The sequence below is a fragment of the Balearica regulorum genome, chromosome 8 (assembly GCF_011004875.1).
Source record: "Balearica regulorum gibbericeps isolate bBalReg1 chromosome 8, bBalReg1.pri, whole genome shotgun sequence".
Taxonomy (NCBI): domain Eukaryota; kingdom Metazoa; phylum Chordata; class Aves; order Gruiformes; family Gruidae; genus Balearica; species Balearica regulorum.
In genome coordinates this window covers 7857296-7877248 of record NC_046191.1, presented here as the reverse complement: position 1 = coordinate 7877248, position 19953 = coordinate 7857296, and the positions used below count along the sequence as shown (strand labels likewise).

The window sequence follows — 19953 nt, the reverse complement described above, 5'->3', positions numbered from 1 at the left end:
AGGTGTTGATGTTTGAACACTTGAAGTTGTCAAGTACAAGACTTACAAGAAAGCTACATGTTATGTAGCAAACCACAAAAAGACAATTTTTTTTTTTTTTCAGGCTAAAGCCCTCTATTGAGTACAGACTGCTTGTCAAATACTCCCTCTCTGGAATAGTAATTTCATAAAGGGAGGTTATTTTTTTGCTTGTAAACTTCCTGCTTCAAAGGCGAAAGTGTCTGAGATCACCTTTTCAATGTGCTTGTAACAAGTGGAGCCAAGGTATAAGTAAATATCCTATTTGTGTATAGAACCCATAGCATCTGAAAACCTGCCCTCAAAGTTTATGAAATTTTCCATTAGTTTTCTGAATGTCAAAGTGTGTTAGAAAAAACTCCCCTTGGGGAAGAAATGTCACTGGTTGCTCTCAGTGACAGAAAAACAAAAGGAAATGTGAGAAAAGACTACAGAAGACTTGGATGGAGGTAGATTTTAGAGGAATGCATAAAAATTAACTTTCCATTCTCCCTACATATGTAGAGCACTTAGACTAAAGAGGTCAGGAGACATCCATATCACCACCGTGGGGACATACATTACCGGACCGTCACTGTTGGTGGCCATCCAGTGAAGGACCCACAGCAGCAGAAGCCAGTTCCCACTTCTGCGATCATGGCCTCAAGGCAAGCTTTGTCTCACACCCAGATTTTTCTCAGTTGCAAACCCACCTGGTCTTATCTTAACAGGATGAGTCTATCACTATCTCACCTGCCCCCACCTTCTGCTCTCCTAAATACTGATGTCCCCCACTCTGGACAACTCTTCTGGTCTCCTGTTCCTCCCTCTATTCCATTTCTGTCACTCCTACCTCTAGTTCCTTCTCCTGTCCCTTATTTGCTCTTATCTCTCTGCCCTTGTATGCTTTTCTTTCCTTCTGTTTTCTTCCCTTCTATCAGCTTTTATAGTTTCTAGTTCTGAACTTTTCTTGTATTAAAAAACCCCATACCTGACATATTTCTGTTAAAATGCAACAAAAAATTCAATTACATTGTGCCTCGGATTTTTGTTGTAATCCTCTGAGCTGGTTTTGGCTGGGATAGAGTTAATTTTCTCCATATTGAAATTTGTATTCAGTATTAACAAAATTAAAGTCAATTTCTTTACCAGTGAATTACAGGTAGCGTAAATAAAGGAGAAAAAATGAACTACAGATATTGTGCAGCTACTGTGCCTTCATATTATTATAACCATAATCGGTAAATCTCGTACTAATGAGATACAAGATTTAAATGTGAAGAATGTGTTTAGTGAATTATTGTCAATCAATGTCTATACAACAGGCTAAGAATAATCTTGAATGGCAACACACGTATTATTATAAATTCCTAACTAAGTACTTCATTACTTCAAAATGTCACTCTCAATTTATAGAGTAACAGATACACATCTCTCAACTGTATACCTCACTGTGTCTACTTCTATGTAATTGAAACACTGTTTTTGAAAAGTCTTGTCATCTCTTACCCATTCTGCGTTGTTCTGAACGGTGATTCAGTACTGGCGCAGTTCTGGTTTTTAAGGTTGTTCTTCAATCCTCTTATAAACGTATACATTTAAGATACATGAATCTATTTTTGTTTTCTACCTATGACTTGCAGTTGGTCATTGGGAAAAAATCTGATTGCAGTTTCCTTGTATGAGCATATTAAGCTCTATAATACCACTGTAAATATAAACAGTTACTCATGACTAATGTTCAGAAAAAGGAAACAAACTGAAAATGACAGTAAGCCAATAAGGAGGAGGTTTTTTGAAAGACCCAAATAAATACATAAAGGAGACTTAACATTTTTAATCTCTGATGATGGAAGAGACACTAAAACACATCATACCCAACCTCACTAGTTAAAGAAACATCTGGTTGATTCTGCACCCCCGTGATTTGGGGAATCCAGTAGGTTTCCACAGTAACTTTCAAAGCTCACCTCATCCTTTATGTCTTCCTGCTGCTGGGCACTGAAGATCTCCATTGCAGCCATCAGCCTCATCATTAGCTCATCCACCGTTGTGTTACCTAGCAACAAAGAAAGATAGCTGAACTTCATATCATTAAAGTTATTAAACACAAAAGAAGTAATTTTAGAATTAATCCATAAGAAATAGCCAGGCTTTAAAAAATATATGACAGAGTAGAAAATGCAAGTATCTCAGCAGAATGGTTTTAGTTTGGCTTTTTATTGAAAATTCTAAATTGTTTTTACAAACAAATGTTGATCATAGGCTAAAATTTTAGGTGGTTCAAATCCAAACAATTGCTTGCATGGAATAACTCTATTTTTTCTTTTAATCACCGATGTTAGAGGAAAGAGTTATAACCTTTCCTAGATCTGAGGTTCCCTGACATGAAATTGATTTTACAGTTTTAGAATTCCCGGGTATAATCAGGCAGACTGAAGCAATTGCTTAGTCAGGTAACAAAAGGCAGGATGTTGGCAGCAGCATCCAAGTGGATTGGTTTAAAAAAAAAAACAGAAAAGAACAGACTACAGTGATTGAATAGATGTGTGTGCATGCGTTTTTATGCAGGTATAACTAGTAGTAAAATTTCAAATAGTATAATATATTCTTTAGAGTGTATTTACTTCCAATGAAACTTGTAAAGCTAACAATAGTGGAAAAAATACATAATCTATGTACATATCAAGAAATACACCACATGCATAGGAAAAGAGATATGTCATCACATTTTTCTAGCAGTGTGCCTCCAGTCTTCAGTAAAACTGAACAGTTAGTTTAATTTCCTACCAAGATGCATTCAGTCTTTGGTTTCTTCTCTTAGGCTGAAGAGTAGATTATCCATTAGAGCCACTTGTCATAGTAGTTAAAAGATTTCAGACCATGAGAAATGGTCTAAGACTATGAACTCTTAACATCTGCCAACCTAAACAGCCTTTGGACCCTAGCAGAACAATACCAACAAGAGCTAGATTTATAGCAGTGATGATGGTCAAAATTTTAAAAGGAGTAAACTAACCAGAAGCCACAGCACCGCTAAAGAAAACAAAACTGTCCCCATAGTTTCCAACCCCAGGAAAAAATAAAAATCAAAAGCAAACTTAGACAGCCTGCATTTCAATAAACGCCACTGGGACTTAAGTTTCTATATAGTTGTATCTCTTCTGTAAACATGCCTTCTCACCCAGCCCTGAAAAGCCCTCATTGTTCCTATTTCCAGCATTTGCTACCTTAGCAGAAAATGTTATCCCGCATGCTACAACACGCATGACTTCAGAGACTAACATTCATTTGAGGGCATATTGTGAAAAGATGCCATTGTCCAATTCATGGGAAAATAACAAGCACAGCACGTTTGATATTTGTTAAAAGATAAATTTAAGTAAGGCTGCAGTACATGATCAGTTTAGTTTAGTTCAAAAGATTGTTTGCAGAAAACCTGAAAAATCATTAAAACTTAATGAATGCAATGAAATAATTTGGATTATTTTATAATATAAAGCTGCATTATATTATGACTTTGAGTCGCCAAGTTGCTAAAACACTTAAGTAATTTAAGCCAGTAAGCACCACTGACTTCAGTGGGATAACTCAGGTGATTCAAGTTATACACATGCTGAACCATGCTGCAGAGTTATAAAACCCAGAAAATCTATTTAAAAAGTTATGGGTATGAAATAAGTTTTCTAAGTGACAGAAGGACCATGAATTAGTGTCATGCTGTACCTTTCACTAAGGAGACAAAATCCATGCAAAATTCACAATTCTGGCCATAGGAAGGACACTGCAGATTCCTCCAGAAAATGATTAATCCCATATGCAAAAAGAAACAGTAATGCTGTCTGCAAAAGGCAGTATTTCCCGAGGCTGAATTTCCTCAGGAAAATAAAGAGATTAGAATAAAGATTGCTAGATATAAGCAATAAATAAATGAGGACGCAGTGTCATGAAGGCAAACTTGTGGAGAAAGCAGAAGAAAGGAGCAGCCGCCATTCTTTGATGTATTTTAATTTGAAGAGTTACTGAGAACAGCAGTCAAAGGGCATCACTCCACATCTAAGTCATCTTGCTGTCAGTGAAATCAGAGGAATGGTTATGCCAGAAAGAACTGCTCATATAAGCCAGAAAGCTTCATTTATGTGAGCATATATTAGCAACTTAAAATTCTGATCTGATTTGGGGTCTCAACACTGCAGGCAGGTCCAAAAAAGCAACTCATGGTCAAATATCAGCCCACGACATGCAACAAGAGTCTACAGGTGAACAAGGAACCACACGCAGAGCACTAAATGCTCTTCAGCACTACACACAAAGTGCAGTCAAAATCTTTTGGAAATCAGTAATTTATATGAATATAAATTTGGAAAACTAAGTGTAGCTCCTTATTTAGGAGCTTTGGCTTCTACTTTAAAAAAACCTGAAAAAGTTGCACTACGATTCTCCTGCAGACATGGCGGCTTCAATCTCTAGTACTATGTTAATTAACACATTTATGAATAGTTGCTATTTCTACCATGGCAACTGAGAGTTTCTTGTGTGAAATACATTCATATTCTGAACACCTTAAAAAAGAAATGGTTAGCAAAGATGTCTTTTAACAGTTTCAATACTCATATAAGAGCTACTTTTAATATAAAGTGAGAACTGTACCTTGTATTACATTCAATACTTCATTAGACGATCGTTTTCCCATAATGATAAGGAAAAGTGGAAACTGGTCTGTCTTCTGAGTTCGGATTGTTTGGGCTACAACACTCCCGAAGTGTCTAGTGCACATCGTCAGAAATCTATGTGGGCAGGAAAAAAAAGTTAACATAGAAATGTTTTTGAAGTTAGTTTAAAAAAAAAATTACTCTAAACTCAGCAGTTTAACTGAGTGTCATCTACTGTTTAACATCTAGGCTTCTGCATTCAATTCTACAGCTCTTTTTCCCTTTTTCTGATTAAATTATGAAAATATTTACAAATATGATAGATCCCATATTGTCTAAATTAAAACAATTAATAACTGGTTGAGATGGCGATTTATTTGATGGAGAATTCCATTTCATGTTACAGTATTCTGCAGGCTATAATTCAAAACTAACCCCTCCAAATAATCATGCTAAATCAATTGTTAAAAACTTCTAAAGAGAAACTAAGCAGAGCCATAATCTAGTAAACATCGCAAAGTATAAAAATAGTATAATTTCATACGAAAACAATCTAATAGTGAAATATCAATAAATTGTTTTTATCAGTCACAGAATTAAAACGTGGTACTTCAGAATTGTATTTTCTTTTGTACTAGTGCCCTGCCAGTGACATACTTAGCAGTGTGGTCTAAAAACAATAATTCTAAGCTTTTGACCAAAAAAAGCTCTCGGATATTAGCATACAGAAGTCTAGCATTAGTATTCTTAACACGATCTTGAATAAATGAAAAAACTGATAAAGCTTTTCTCTTCCATTAGAGGACTGTTTGAAATTAGCATTTCTTTCAAGAGAAAAGGGTAGCTTATGATATGTTTTCAGATCTGATGGTAAAAAGTAAATGTCATAATAATAATGAATTATGAAAGACCAAATGCAAATATAGAATGCTTTAATAAGATCCAATTTAATAAAGTCTGTAAAAATAATGGACTTTTAATAACACGGGTCACAAAAGGCAAAACAGTGGAAATTCTGAGGACTAGCCACTGGTACAGGCTTATTAATTCTTAATTATGTTCATGAAAGGCAACTTAAATCGTGTGTTTTCTTATGCCTTATGATAATATTTTAGGTAACAACTACTCTGAAATGTATGCTCTAACTGAAGAGCAAAGTCCTGTTGTCACATGCATTAGAAGCCAAATCTATTTGAAAAGACAAACTGCATTAAAATGTCAAGCGCTCCAAGTCATTTCTTCTCAAAGATACTGAAAAGATTCAAAATTGTAATTTTTTTAATCGTTACATATTGTATCTAATAAAACGGCTAAAAATTGATAAGCCTGATGAGCACAACATTGGGCTTGTTTGAGGTGCCTGAAGTATAAAAACAAACCCTCCCCAGAGACAATTTGTAGTATAACTACGGCCATAGCTGGATGGAAGGCAATGAGCAGGGGTACCTAGCGAGTATTTTGAAGCCATAAATGTTACCTTTCCTTGCCTCCTTGATTCTCTGTCTTCTGCAATTCAGAACTATCACACAGAAAGCTAATGTAAAGAATGCCAAATAGGGACTGCTATATCAGAAATAGCTACGTAGAGACGTACCATCTGGTAAAGATAGAAGAAAGTGTCCATAAAGTCTGGACATATAAACTCTGAAGCTAAATAATGGGGGTTTTTGATTTTTGCTTTTTAAGGTGGGAATACGTAAGTGAAATTTTGGCCTCACAGAAGTCAACGGTGATCTTTCATGTCAACGTGACTTATGTGCGGTCAAGGTTTCACTCCTGAAAGTAATAAAGACAAGGGTCAATTGAACTGAATTCCTGAAACTTGTGTATTAAAACTGTTTAACAGTCTTCAACATGCCACAGAAGAAAAGCACTCAAGTTTCGTGTGAAAACAAAATATTTAACTGGAGGTGAAAAAGTGCTGCAGAGAAAACCGATAGAAGGAACGAAACTAAGAGATTATTGCAATACTAGTCAAAGGTGTTGGTTTGGTTTATGGGTTTTGGGTTTTTGGTTTCATTTGGTTTTGGGTTTTTTGTTTTGTTTTTTTTTAATTAATTGTCTATTTAGTCAACCCATAACTCAGTCTCAAAATATGCTTTTATAGGTATGGATTTTGTATGCAGAGAAGTCTGAGCGAAGTAGGTATTTCAGTACGTTAAAAGATCTCCCAAATAAATTTTTTTCCAGGAGATGAATTTTATATGTGAACTTCTGGCTGACTACAGAGAACCTAGCAGATTATGATACCTTGGCATCCTCTACAATCAAGGCTGGGAAACACACAGGTTTGAACTCCCTGCCTTCAGAAGATGGCATGTCCTGCCAGGCCATTGTAAGGGGACACATACTTTCCTGGTTGAGTAACAGCAGAACAGTTGCCGGATGCCAACATCTCTCATCATGGTGTTTGTTGGGGCCACTTCTTAAAGCCCCTGGGGCCACCCGCCCCGCTCTTTCAAATCTCCTCCCTTCCTCTGCTACCGGCGCAAGCTCAGCTCGCAGGGAGAGCGGCCAGCTCGCTCACGTACCAGTTACAAGAGCGGCACATGCCAGTTTTGACCCAAATGCCACAGATTTGCCACCGCTGCCATCAGGCAAGCCTTTGTCTGTCTTGGAGGAGGAATGAGAAACTATTCTTCCTCCCAGCACTTCCAAATTTGAATAGTGAAAGTCCAGGTGACAGCGTGGACAGCTGCGGTGAGGATGTTCATCAGGGATGAATGACCAGCTGGTGGTTATGGATGGGTATCTTCAGAGCAGAGCAAATATACACCAGAAACTCTTCTCACTAACATGATCCACCAAAACAGATCCTGCCCTTAGGAACCAAGTAAGACCCCACTTGTCTGTTGAACTAAAACGTAGTAAAGCCAACAAAGAAGTGAAGGTAGTCAAATGCTGTAACACTGAATAAAGACAGAGCAGCAGCAATCTCCAACGCCTACACCGTGTAACTCCTGTTCACCAGCGATTACTCGCTCACGTGCTCCTTGCCGGGGCAGTGGTAAATGCTCAGCAATAACTCGTAACACATCTTTTCATTTTACCAGATAGGCAGGAATTGAATTTTCATTCATGAACCCTGTTCAGTTTTTCTCATGCCTTTTAACAGATTTTGCAACTACTTAACTAATTTTGCATTTTTTTCCCTTTCTGCCTTTACAGATTCTGTATTTGCAGACCTTTTTACCTTTCTTCCACATTCATATCCAGCAAAAAAAAAAAAAAAAGTCTCCTCTGTGCTAATATTTACTGTCAGAAGTATGTGAGTAGGACCAAACCAATTTGCTGCCATAACCAGAATCTTACTCTGTACCTCACTAACAAGGGATTTTCTTACTTTCATCTAAACAGAAGCGTGCCAGATCTTTCAGTGGCATCTCCAGAGCTGCCAAGAGAACTGCCTGTGGAGTGCATCAAAGAGCCAGATGTCCCTCTGGGGAAAACTGTTTTCCACAACACGCTGGATTACTGTGATCTCCAACCAAAAGTGGAAATGGAGGAACGCTGCCAGAAAGGGAGGGCAAATGGCACCCTACTAGTCCTTTTATTTTTAAATTACAAGAAATATTCAAGGAGGGAGAAATACAAAAAAAGACAAAAAAGCATTTTATGAAGAAAAAACACATTAAAAAAAATCTCAAAAGTTACAAGAATAAACTTCATCAAGAAAAGTAATAGTTTTGGCAGACAGCTTCATTTCTTTACTTCTTTCATGACTCACTAGCAATGAAACCAGCAGTTATTAAAGCTACAGAACAAACATGGACACTGCCCATGGCTTGACAAACACAGAAAGAAATCCTAAAAAAAAATTACAGATTTATCTTCATTTTTAAAATGTAGATTGAACAGATATTAATTCTTAGCCAGGGTTCACTCGTTAGTTAGAAGGGGCACACAGGAAAAATTATTCTGCTGAAATGAAAATGTTAATTTGGGGGGGGTGCTGCTCTCTGCAGTTATCCCTCCACACGCACTCTGAGATAACCTATGCGAAGAGTTAGCATGTTTGCAGCACGTTAGTTTTCCAGAGAAGAATGTTATAATTCCCAGCTAGCTAATATGTGACACATTATATTAAAATACACTCCTGGCATAACTTTTTTGTAATTTTATCATAAAATGCAATTTATTTAACATTACTTTAAAAAAAAAAAAAGCTCCTAGAAGGCCATTATGAAAAAATAACAGCTTTAAAAATCTACTGAAAAAAGTTTAAAATACTACTGAGTCTCCAAACCAAAGGGAATACTTACTACAGCTTAGGTCTGTGGTCTGCCACAGCTCCTGATCTCAGATACGCTGTGCAGAACTTTGTAAATGCTGGGGTTTAGCAATAATATGTTTCTGTGAGAATATGCAGCTTTCAATTTTTAACAACAAAATTAGCCACCCCTGGCCGAAGTGCTGATCATCAAAAGTGTTGATGTCAGAGCTCAATATTTTTTTGATCTCTGGAAAGCGTTTGATCTATACGATACCTATTTACACCACAAAATATGTATTGCCTTTGTGGGGGGAGCCCAAAGGAGAAAGCCAGCCCCTAGGTGGGAGATGGCAGCTGTTCCCGCGGGAGGTGTTTCATCATTACAATGACTGGCATTATCTCATTGTTTCTTTATGTATCTCCTGCTTGTGTATTAGCTTGTTTCACTTTTTTTCCTTATTCATATTGACAGAATCTACTCCAGTCAAGCTTGGATCTGTGATTATGCAAGATCCCTCCTTACCACACCACGAATCTGAACAAACAAAAAAAGTTATGATGCTAAATACTTTAGAAAAACATAAATATTCCTTTAATATTTCAATTTAAAGAATTTAGTAAGCTAAGAGCATCTCTGGTGCCCAGTCCCTAAAGGGGGCACAAGGCAGAGGCGCTCACTGCCTCCCACACTGTCACGTTGTATTTTCCAATATGAACTTGTTCAAAGTGATTCCTACTCTTACCTAGTAGAGGAAGAATTTACAAAGAACTGAAGAACTAAAGAGGAATTAAAGGAAGAATTTTGCAAAGAACTGACGATTCTGAGCAACAAAAGTCCTCTGCCTTTCCATTAAAAGTCACAGCGCAATGCGGCACTGCTGCCCTTGGCCTTGATGCAGCGGAAGGACTCTAAAAGAGCAGAGGGATTCAGTCTCCTTTTTCTTTCCACTCAGAAAAGTGGCAACTGGTATGGCTTGGAAAGACAGGGACATCACCTACCAGTCATCCAAATATTAACTACTCGATGGCTGTCCTCCCTTGTGGGATCAATCTTCAGTTACCTACTGGAACCAAACTGATGAGACAATAGGATGAATAGCTCTGCATACATCCCCAAATTAATCTATCTACTCAAGACACTATGAATAACATAAAAATGTCCATCAGGCATGGCACAGTATAGTTGCAGAAAGAGTAACTAAATCTAAAATGCTAATTCCAGCTCTTTTTTGTTAATCAAGTAAGCCTGTGGAAGGAAACTAATGCAGAGCAAGCTGCATATCATTGTAGTATAGATACTCTTGGAATGTGCAAAGAGGGACAACTGATGCTACATTTTGAATTTTTTTGGTATTTTTTAAACAAAAATGGAAAGTTCTCCTTTGTTTTTGCCTTTCTTAAACTCTCCCCAGCACCTTAAGATTAATTAATAATTATATTAGCAAATCTGTCTAGTGCACTAAAGGGCAAATTCTCTTCCATACAGAGACAACTCTGCTCTCAAATGTATGGATAAAATGTATTTAAATAAATATTAAAAATTGCATAGGGTTTTAGACCAATTTTTCCTTATTTTCTGTACCAACATAAATAACAGAGATCTGGTTATCTGTTACAGTCTTACTCATATTAGTCTTACTCATTCCTGTAGGTTCCTGTTAGATAACCTCTTCTAAAATATCTCTTCCGTTTCAGTCTGAAATGGTGTTCAGTCCACAACCGAGATGATTTTGGGCCAGATACTTCCCAGGGCTAACCTTACTTTAAGAAACTTTAAAACTTCAGAAAATAGGTGTGAAAAAAATGTAACTTCTTTCTCGAGCGTGAAGAAAACAATGATGAATATTAAATATGCAAGAATTCAGATTATTTTTAATAATAATTACATACTGCGCAAAGTCAACATAAGACTCATTAAAATGTTAATGTAAAAATAACATTTTTGTATTAGGTATTTATTTACATTTTTTAAAAAAGTAAAAGCTGAGGTCATGAAATGGTATATTAAAATAAGCTTGCTATCCATAGTCTCCATAATAGAGTTACTGTCTTACCCACATCGGTGGGGTCACTACTGTTGACTCAAACACAAGGGAGAATGAACAACAGAAACAAGGCATGGTTTAAAGATGTATAAAGCAGCCTGAATCAAATGATGTGGATATCTTCTTCAGTATCCACATGCTAAATATCCAGGGATTCAGATGTAAAAAGCATGATCTTATCCACTTTTTCTTTATGAGAGAGTAAAGCCTAGATGAGTGGGTTATCTATCTCTTCATAAAACATGGAAGATCTAATTTCATCCTGCAAGGTTCAAACAGATTAGGTAAATACTTTATAACCCCGTTTAGTGTAAAACACATCCCTCTAGAAACTCATTAACCCATCCTTTTAGATACCACTGGACACCAGTCCAAATCATTGGTAAAACTATAAATAAAATATACCTGGACCCCTTGCTAAAACGCTGTACTAAAAATGGAAAACAGAAGATGCACTTGCATATCAGTAGTGGTTTTGATTATTGCCTACCATATTAAAAAGGCATGTAATCTATGATTTGCTAAGGAAAATCCAAGGCTTGCTACAGGGAGATTTAATAATAACCTAGATAAGAACAGAGAGTATGTTTAGTTACTTTACAGGTGTTAGTAAAGTGGGAGAAGCTACAAGCACATTAGAAGTCAGTAAACAATTCAGATTAATCTTCACAAATTGGAGAAACATCCTGACAAGTAAAACGCAACTCAAGAAGGTCAATGAAAGTGTCCAAGCAGGAGGAACAATTGTACAAATACAGAATAAGAATCAAGCAGTAAGGGAAGAAGACAAGTCATGATGTGGCAAGACAAGCATCATATTGGGGTGAGTAAACAGAAGCATAGTTTGTACAACATGAGATAATCCTCTCTCTCTATTTAGCACCGAGAAGGCAGTTTCAGGCACAGTGTGTCAGTAAAGATGTGGACCAATTACAGGAGGATGGTATGAAGGTTGCAATAACAAATGTATACAAAACGACAAGCTACAAGGGAAGGCCGAAGGAGTCACAGTTACTTAGTTGAAGAAAATTGCAGGAAAACATAATAGCGCCATTTAAGTCCAAGGAACACACACAGCAGCAGAAAGGAAGAGAATACCTCATTGCCTGCTGAGTGAACCAAGATATAATTGTCATTGATTGCTGCAAGAGAAACTTCAGTGAAATATTAGTGTGAACTGCCTAAAGGGAGTGAAAGTCAAGTAGTGGAACTGGTTATGGAGAAATGCCAAGAAACCTCCCTCACACCAAAGATTAGATCAGACAACCATCGGTCAGGAACGACGCAGGTACAGTAGAACCTTCTGGCCAGGCAGAGACTGAACGCTGTTATCTGTAGCTCTCCAAGACCCACAGACAGTCACAACAGCAACAGAAAGGAGAGAAAAGAGGTCAAAGCAGAGTCATCCTAAAGGAAGAGGACGGGCATGTGCACTTCTGCAAGGATTCTTTGTCCCCATCGGGCATCCTGCGGTACCAGGAGATCCATTCACACCTCCAGTTGCATTCTGTCACAAACAATTCTGACTCCGCCAGCTCAATGATTTCTTCTGACTGTTGATTTAGATGCATAGATGGAGCTAAACTTCTCTATAGCTTCAATTCCATCCAGCATTAGGACCTCAGTGGTGGAGCTGTGGACGCCTGTAGTTCAATGGGCCAGTGGATGACTTCTTTCTCCTTCCTCAAAACAGTCCAATAAGTCTGTCTTGACTACCTGTTCTTCTGCCTCCACCTCTTTTCCACAGGACATTACCGAGTTTTATTCTTTCACCTTTTCTCTTCAACAAGCTTAATAAACTAGTCTGTAGTTTGAGAACAGTACAATAGAACTTCCTTTAGGATTTGGTTTCATAATGAGGACTTAAAATATATGCTTACAAATGCATCAGTTTAGTTAATTCCTGTGGTTTTAATTTTTTTTCAGATTACCTTGAAGTATTGCTATAGGCATAAAAAAATGATGCACTGAAAACCTTAATCACATCAACAGAGACACCACTTTCTATGTATAGTTGAATATTATGGAGATATCCATATCTTACTAATCACAATCAGATTAAAATGCATTCTCTGCTAGTTTTTAGTTTTCCAAATTTGGACATTTTTAGACTACTAACATGAAATTACCTTGAAGCACATAAATATTTAAGCAGGGATAGTTTACCTTTTCTGGTGGGTGTATAATAAACAGTTTAACCATCATCTATATACAGGCTGTTTTGTTCTCCATCTAAAGAGACAATCACCTTTTATCCTTTTCCTTTTTTCTTCATTTCAGTGCCATTAGGAAACTATTCACAAGTGCAACCCCTAACAATACTATGCAGTAATTATGACTAGATGACAAAGAGATGCGAACAATTACTGAGCCCATTTTGAAACCCTACACTAATAAAGTCATTAGATGCTGCCCTTGCCATGAGCCTTCTAAAAGCTTCTGAAGTTACAAGAACACACGGCATTGTTCGTTAGGACAATCACTGCTGGCAGAATGCAAACCTTGAGTTAAACCATGCTGCAAATTGATCTTGACATTCTGTTAAGACCGCCACTAAAATCAAAAGCAAAGGAGAAAAGGAGAAAATGAGCGGGTTGGATGTAATCATGGAACAGAAGGGTTCCCTCCTCACCTTCTTTCCTCTTCCTCCTCAAAACAAACCATACAGAAAATGACAAACTTGCCTGGTGTTTGAGAACCTTTATTTTTAAAACATTAATTAGACTTTTGACCTGTTTTTATTGTCTGGCACTGTATTGCTATTAAAGTAAATTAAATAAAATATTGCAAAATACAATAGATAAGGTTTTCACACTGTTCTGTGAAACCTGTTAAGGATTTAGTGCCTAAAGAACACATCCAACAGTTTTGCAAGCAACGTATACAGAATCTACGGTCACTCCTGAAGAGGCGGTGAGAAATTAACTCACCAAGTCCAGCACTGCCAGACCCCACACCTGCAATATATTTGCTGAAGGATCAAATTGGATTGGGGAGCTGGAGTACTATGGTCAACTGGTCTTCATCCAGGCATGCATCATTCAGTAGGTTAGTATTAAGGGTCAGCAACTGTGAATATGGCTAATTACTTGATGACGGAAATTGCAGGTGAAGACAACCTGCTGCTGAGAAGTGCTTTAGTCAATTAACTCTTTCCTAAGCTTAAGTGAAAAACTATCATTTGAACATTAAAACTAACAAGTACCTGTCATCAGGGCTGAGAAATGTTGGTAACACCTTGAAATACAGCGCCCAAGGGCAACGATATCAAAAGCTAAAAGGCTGCTGCAGACATTCGAGTCACTATTTTATGGTTTTGGCATTGCTTTGCTTGGCAAACATTATGTACATTGGAACTCTGTTAATATTACGCATAATTTATGTTTGCAAATGCTGTGTGTACAAACTTAAGGGTATGTGTGCATGTGTAGGTATATATGTATGCATATATATATTCACTATATATCTGTCATGGATACAAATATACTGTATTAATATACATTAATGAATCCACAGAAATAGTTAGGCATGTGCTTGCATACATATACATACACATACATATACCTCTCATACACACACACATAATTATATTAGAATAACGGTATTTAGTCAGCTCTCTGAAGTCAGAAAGTGCCAGAACTATAGCTGCTCTCCTGCTTATCTATCCCACAACCTCTCTACAAACCTGAGGAATCACTCAGCCTGCACGATGGCCCGACGCAGCCGGTGAGCTGCTGCAGCCGCGGGCTCGGACCAAAAGGTAGGGCCAGGATTGTCAACACCACTGCTCTCAAACACTGCTACTGCCCCGACACCTCCCGTAAGCGTACTTCTGCTGTTTGGAGCGGCATGGTAGCAAATCTCCATAGGAAGCAATGGAAAGCAAACAGTGATTTTTCAGCTCATGATTCACCCCAAATTGAGTGGAATATAACAAGAAAGTAAAAGATATACCTGTGGTTTGTAAGGGTTTTTTTCCTCCTTTGACCATGGACAACACAAATTACAAGAATATTCCAAACAGTTGCTCACTAAAGTCTAAACTGTAGGTGATACAGCTTTCGCATAAATTCCTTAACACTATTATAAAAAACACCTTTTCCTAAATAACGGCTAATTATTTTATTATATAATTTTGTGCCTTTTGTTATGATTTTTTTATTCTAGTAATGAAAAAATTCATAATTTGCAGCACTTACTCAAAGTATTTGCTCCCTTTCCTACAAACCTTATGTCAATTAAAACATGTGAAAGCCAAACCAAAACATCCTCTTAACTGTATTGACAGTTAAGAATTCCCCTTCAGTTTGACAAAGTAACAGTCCTGGGTGGCTGTAGTTAGTCAGATTTTTAAAAATCTGACTACGAAAGTCATAATGCTTATGCTTTTGCACTACCTGGCGCTTACATACAGTGTTTTACTTCTAGTCCTACCTATAAAACCCTCTTCACTCTGCTGCAATGGGTGTCGAAGAACAAGATTGGGAGAATCCAGCTGAAAAGCACTCGTGTAGAGTAATGCAGGATTCAAAGCACGTCTCTACATCACTGTCGGGCAAGAAACATTTTAAAAATCAGGAAAAATGACCAGATTTTGGAGCTGTTTTTGTTCTACAGTGGACTCCCATTTCATTAATGAGGACGGAAACTACTATGAAGGCTGGTTTTGGAACAGACTGACATCCGTAGATGTCAGAAAGACAACAACAAAAAGCAAGAAGAAAATCAGAATATTCAACATTTTTTTGCTTATATGAGAAAGCACATATATCTGTTTGAAATCATTCACGCCATGCTACAGTACTGAAAATCTTTTTCTTTTCCTGCTGACATTGAGGTGTCCCTATTGATCGCTGCAAACAAAGTGGGCCCGATTCCTCTCCCTTCCCACACTGCCTTTTCCACTAATGCAATTGTAACAGCACAAATAAGTTGCTCTTGGGTTATGCCAGCACGCAAAAAGCAGTTCCTTCTCTTGTTCTTGCTGTTGTCTTCTCACCGTTCAAATAAAAAGCTACTTGCAACTGTTTGTGTAGGGAAGCAGAACAGAATAGGCTCCAAGACCACCGCTGCCGCGTCACATAACGAAGTGTAGTAATTAAACAGAGGTACTGAGTATTTATTTACGGGAATGCCTACAGTGCACTGGCACTTTCCAAAGGGAGACGGAAGCATCATGCCCCCTCTGAAGAAATCACAGTCTAAGGAGCAGGAGGTGACACTAAACACAACTGAGAAATTATTCTAATTCCAGCCAGCATGCCTTGTTTACCCCTTACTATTTTTCGACCTCACTGTTAATATGACAGTTTCTTTGTCGTCGTTAACAGAAAGCAAAAAAAATGAAGGCTTAAAACCCCTATCGTACCGCACAATCGGTGACTAGGTTCATTGAGAATAGCTATAAAGCCTTAAACAAGCCCTTTATTTTGTGTTTTAAGAAGTGTCATAAGGAGTTAATAGGACACAGCTGTACGGGCTCTTTCTAATAAGCAGCTTCTGTCGCTTTGGTCACCACAGGTGTCTCTGTAACCTGCAAACTCTTATTACTAGTGTATCAAAGTTGTGCTACTTAATAGATTTCTTTAGTAAAACACAACAAAGCAATTACATGGCTGTTGATCGTCAGTCATAAAAAACCCCTCAAACACAGTTTTTCAAAAGAAACTACACTGCAATTTTTTGTCATTGTAAAATAAAAGAAACTAGAGAATTAAATAGAAAAGCAAACAATAGAACAGCAGGTAGTCAACTGAACTTAGCCACTACAGATGGTTTAGAAATAGTGTTTCCTTCTACACCAAGTTGTGGGATAAAAGAAAAGGAGGAGGCTCCTTACTGCCCATGAATGGCAATACCAAAAGACTTAAGCAACTTTCCAGTCTATGTATTTGGTCCCATGAAAGAACCTAAATGTTTCTTTTTCCCCTCTCTCTCTTTTTTCTAAAAACTTTTTATTATCTGTTTTTGCAACTGCTTTTTTCCATAATCTTTAGCTTTTCCCTAGAATAATTTAAACTAGGAGCATAGCTGCTGATTCGTCCAAAGATGGAATGCAGAGGGTTGAGTGAGGAATTCCTATAAAAAACAAGTGTTATTTTTAAAGTGCATTAGAAAAAGAGATTGTTCTGTTCTCCATGCCCACTTTCAGTAAAGAAATATTAACTATAACTTATGTATTTAAGAATAGCAATGCATGAATGCTCTATAAAGATATAAAAATTTCTAGCAATCCAAAAGGGAAACACGTATTTATATGTACTTGCAATTGTTCAATAACCAATGGAATTGTGTAAAAAGGTGGCAACCTTATCCCAGAGCAAATGACTGTTGCATCTTCTGTTCAAAAGTTAGAATAGCTCTCATTATAGCAATATACGTAAGACGTTATCCTGGCAAGCAGTTGTCTTCTGTATAAATAAAGGTGGTGAAATAAGGTCCAAGTTAGAAAACCAAGTAAGTCTGATTTCTAAATATAGTAAGTATAATCATAGAACCATTATTTTCAATAGATTATGATCAACTGATAAATAACTAAAGAAGAAACAGGTGTTAATATAAAGATAAGAAAATTTGTTGGTAAGACACAAAAGATGTAGGAAGTGGTGGAATCTACAGGTTTTTTTATTTCTTTACTCATCAGCAAAACAATGGCCCCTCTAAGACATAGAATAGCTTTTATTATACTAAAACCTACCAAAATATCTGAACATTACCAAAGGAATGTTCTGTAAGACACCTGTAGTTCAAAAAAGTTCCTATGAATTGCAAACTTCTAATTTTTTGCATAATCTGTTTTAAATATTAATCATATGAATATTATTTTTTAAATAAGATTTTTCATTAACTACAGCAGTTATTTTCCTGACGGTTCTCATGCAGTTACACCTATGTACATACAGTTAGTGTCATATAATATCACGGCACTGCAATGCAAAACTGTGAAGACACATTCCTAGAACTATGTTTGCAAAATAAACTCAAAAAAAAAGGAATAAAATGAAGGAAACAATTTCTTTAACTATTTTTTTCCTGCACATGAATAAGAGTCACTTTGTAATGAAAACAAGGATGGTCCAATTCCCACTGACCCTCAGCCAGCACAGCTTCACTGATCACCTAAGAATGAGCATGAAGTTTTTAGTTCAAATAGATACCTAGCAACAAAAGATTTGATACACAGAGATGGCACAGAGATAAGGGTCTTCCCTGAGAGAAAAGCTGCTCCACTCACAGTCCAAAGCGTCTTACCTTGCTCTGTTTGCTTCTTTTGTCATGTCCCATGCCCAGGTGATGAAGTTCTGACTCAGATAGGAGACAATAGATTCAGCACAAAGCATTTGTGAGCAGAAGACGTTGGTTAGTACACTTTCATCGTGGTGAAGGTAGATAGCAAGAAGCTTTCTCTGAAAAGACATGAGAAAAGATGAGTGAAAACCTCCTCAGATTGTTTAGTAATTTAAAATTCCTGCTGCAGGCTTGTGTGTTAGTATGCTGAATGGTGTTTATCGAGGGCGCCGACTATCTCGACGTGCACACGCAGGGTCAAAAAACCCCAACAGATTTCAAGTCAAATGCTCCATCCCTCCAAATCTGTAGCTCTTCTCAATGGTTCCTAACAATTTTATTTTGGGTACCAAAGCATGACATATCATATCCTTAGAACATGAAAATAGCAACATTTGAATGCAAAATCAAAAACCTTCTTAACAGACTGAGTTTAAAAAAAATGAGTGAATTTTTTTTTGGCTTGCTGCCCAATAAAAATAACAATTGGGACAATTCCCTGAACGAGGACCACACCTCTTGATACCACAGAATCTACAATCCTAACCAAATACAATTATAAAGAATCTTAAAAAATGACAGTGTATTGTTGTCACCCCATCCGTAGCCAAATAAAAGAAGAAAATGAGTACAGTCCCAAAGCCTACGACGCGACGTGCTGGATGTTTTGGCAGCTCTCCATCCAGCCGTACGATGTGGGGAGCCCCACAGCACATCAGCCTCTCACCTACTTCAGATGTCGATGTGCAGCTGGTCAAAAGGCCACGTGTCAGCCCGGCTGGCTACATCCCTTGCAGAGCTGAGGAGCAAGGTAGCCGCCTCAGCGCTGCAAATGTCTAAGATGCAAGCAAAGTGGTACGGGACACATGGATCAAATCCCACACTGAGTTTGTGAGCACTGACATATCTCATCATAGTTACCAAGTTAGTGAAGACTACACGCTGAAGATGGTGTTTGTGGCCTCTTGAAACAAAATAATCTGATTTTTTCTTCTGCAACCCAATCAGATAATATCTGAGCTTCGCTGTCAGCAGCATATAAGCTGTGTTGTGTCCCCACGATAATCTCAGACCACCTTTTGGAAAGTGAGTCTGTGTGTATGTAAAGATATAAAGCAGACTGAGAAAACTATAGGGAAACTATGAGCTAGTTAAGGACCAGGATCCTATATCTGGTATTCAATGAACTATAAATACCTTTCAGAAAATTACAACTTTCCATTCCCCTGTGCCCATATACATTACTTTATTTTAAAATCCTACTTGAACATATTTGCTGATACAATACGGTAAGTGCTATTTTCAGACTTTTATTTAAATTCATTTCAATTCTCTTCATCAGAAGTAACATTGAACACTACATATTGATGTGTATTGGTATAGCAAGACATGGGATGCAATATTGAGACAAGCTGTCTTTGTAAAAAACCTGTATGGCTATCACCTCATATACAGGCTTTGGATAAAACTTAATGACTGTTTGTAAAAAGAAGAATACATTTGAACATTAGACTTTGGGAAAGGGATTAGCAATTTGCATTAATGTTTGCCTAATTTAATTTAAATGTTCTTCAGAACCACGTACACATGTGCCAGGAAGGGCCATTAATAAGCCCAACATGCAGAGATCCATATAAGTGCAGCCAACAATGTTGACTGAAACTAAACTTGAAAATCCAGGGCACTGATGCACAATATCAAGCAATAAAACAGCATTTCTGTGGTGATATTTAATTTAAAAAGAAGAAAGAGGCAGGGG

General features: G+C 37.3%; 1 protein-coding gene across 1 annotated transcript in view; it reads right to left on the bottom strand.

Annotated features, from left to right (window-relative positions):
* Nucleotides 1-19953, bottom strand: part of FAF1 (Fas associated factor 1) — a 172037-nt gene that overhangs the window by 29620 nt on the left and 122464 nt on the right. Inside the window, exons 13-15 of the mRNA XM_075759441.1 lie at nt 18159-18313; nt 4648-4784; nt 1968-2056 (exon numbers count right to left, since the gene is read on the bottom strand). Coding sequence (XP_075615556.1) covers nt 1968-2056; nt 4648-4784; nt 18159-18313 — 381 coding nt within the window. The remainder of the gene's footprint in view (nt 1-1967; nt 2057-4647; nt 4785-18158; nt 18314-19953) is intronic.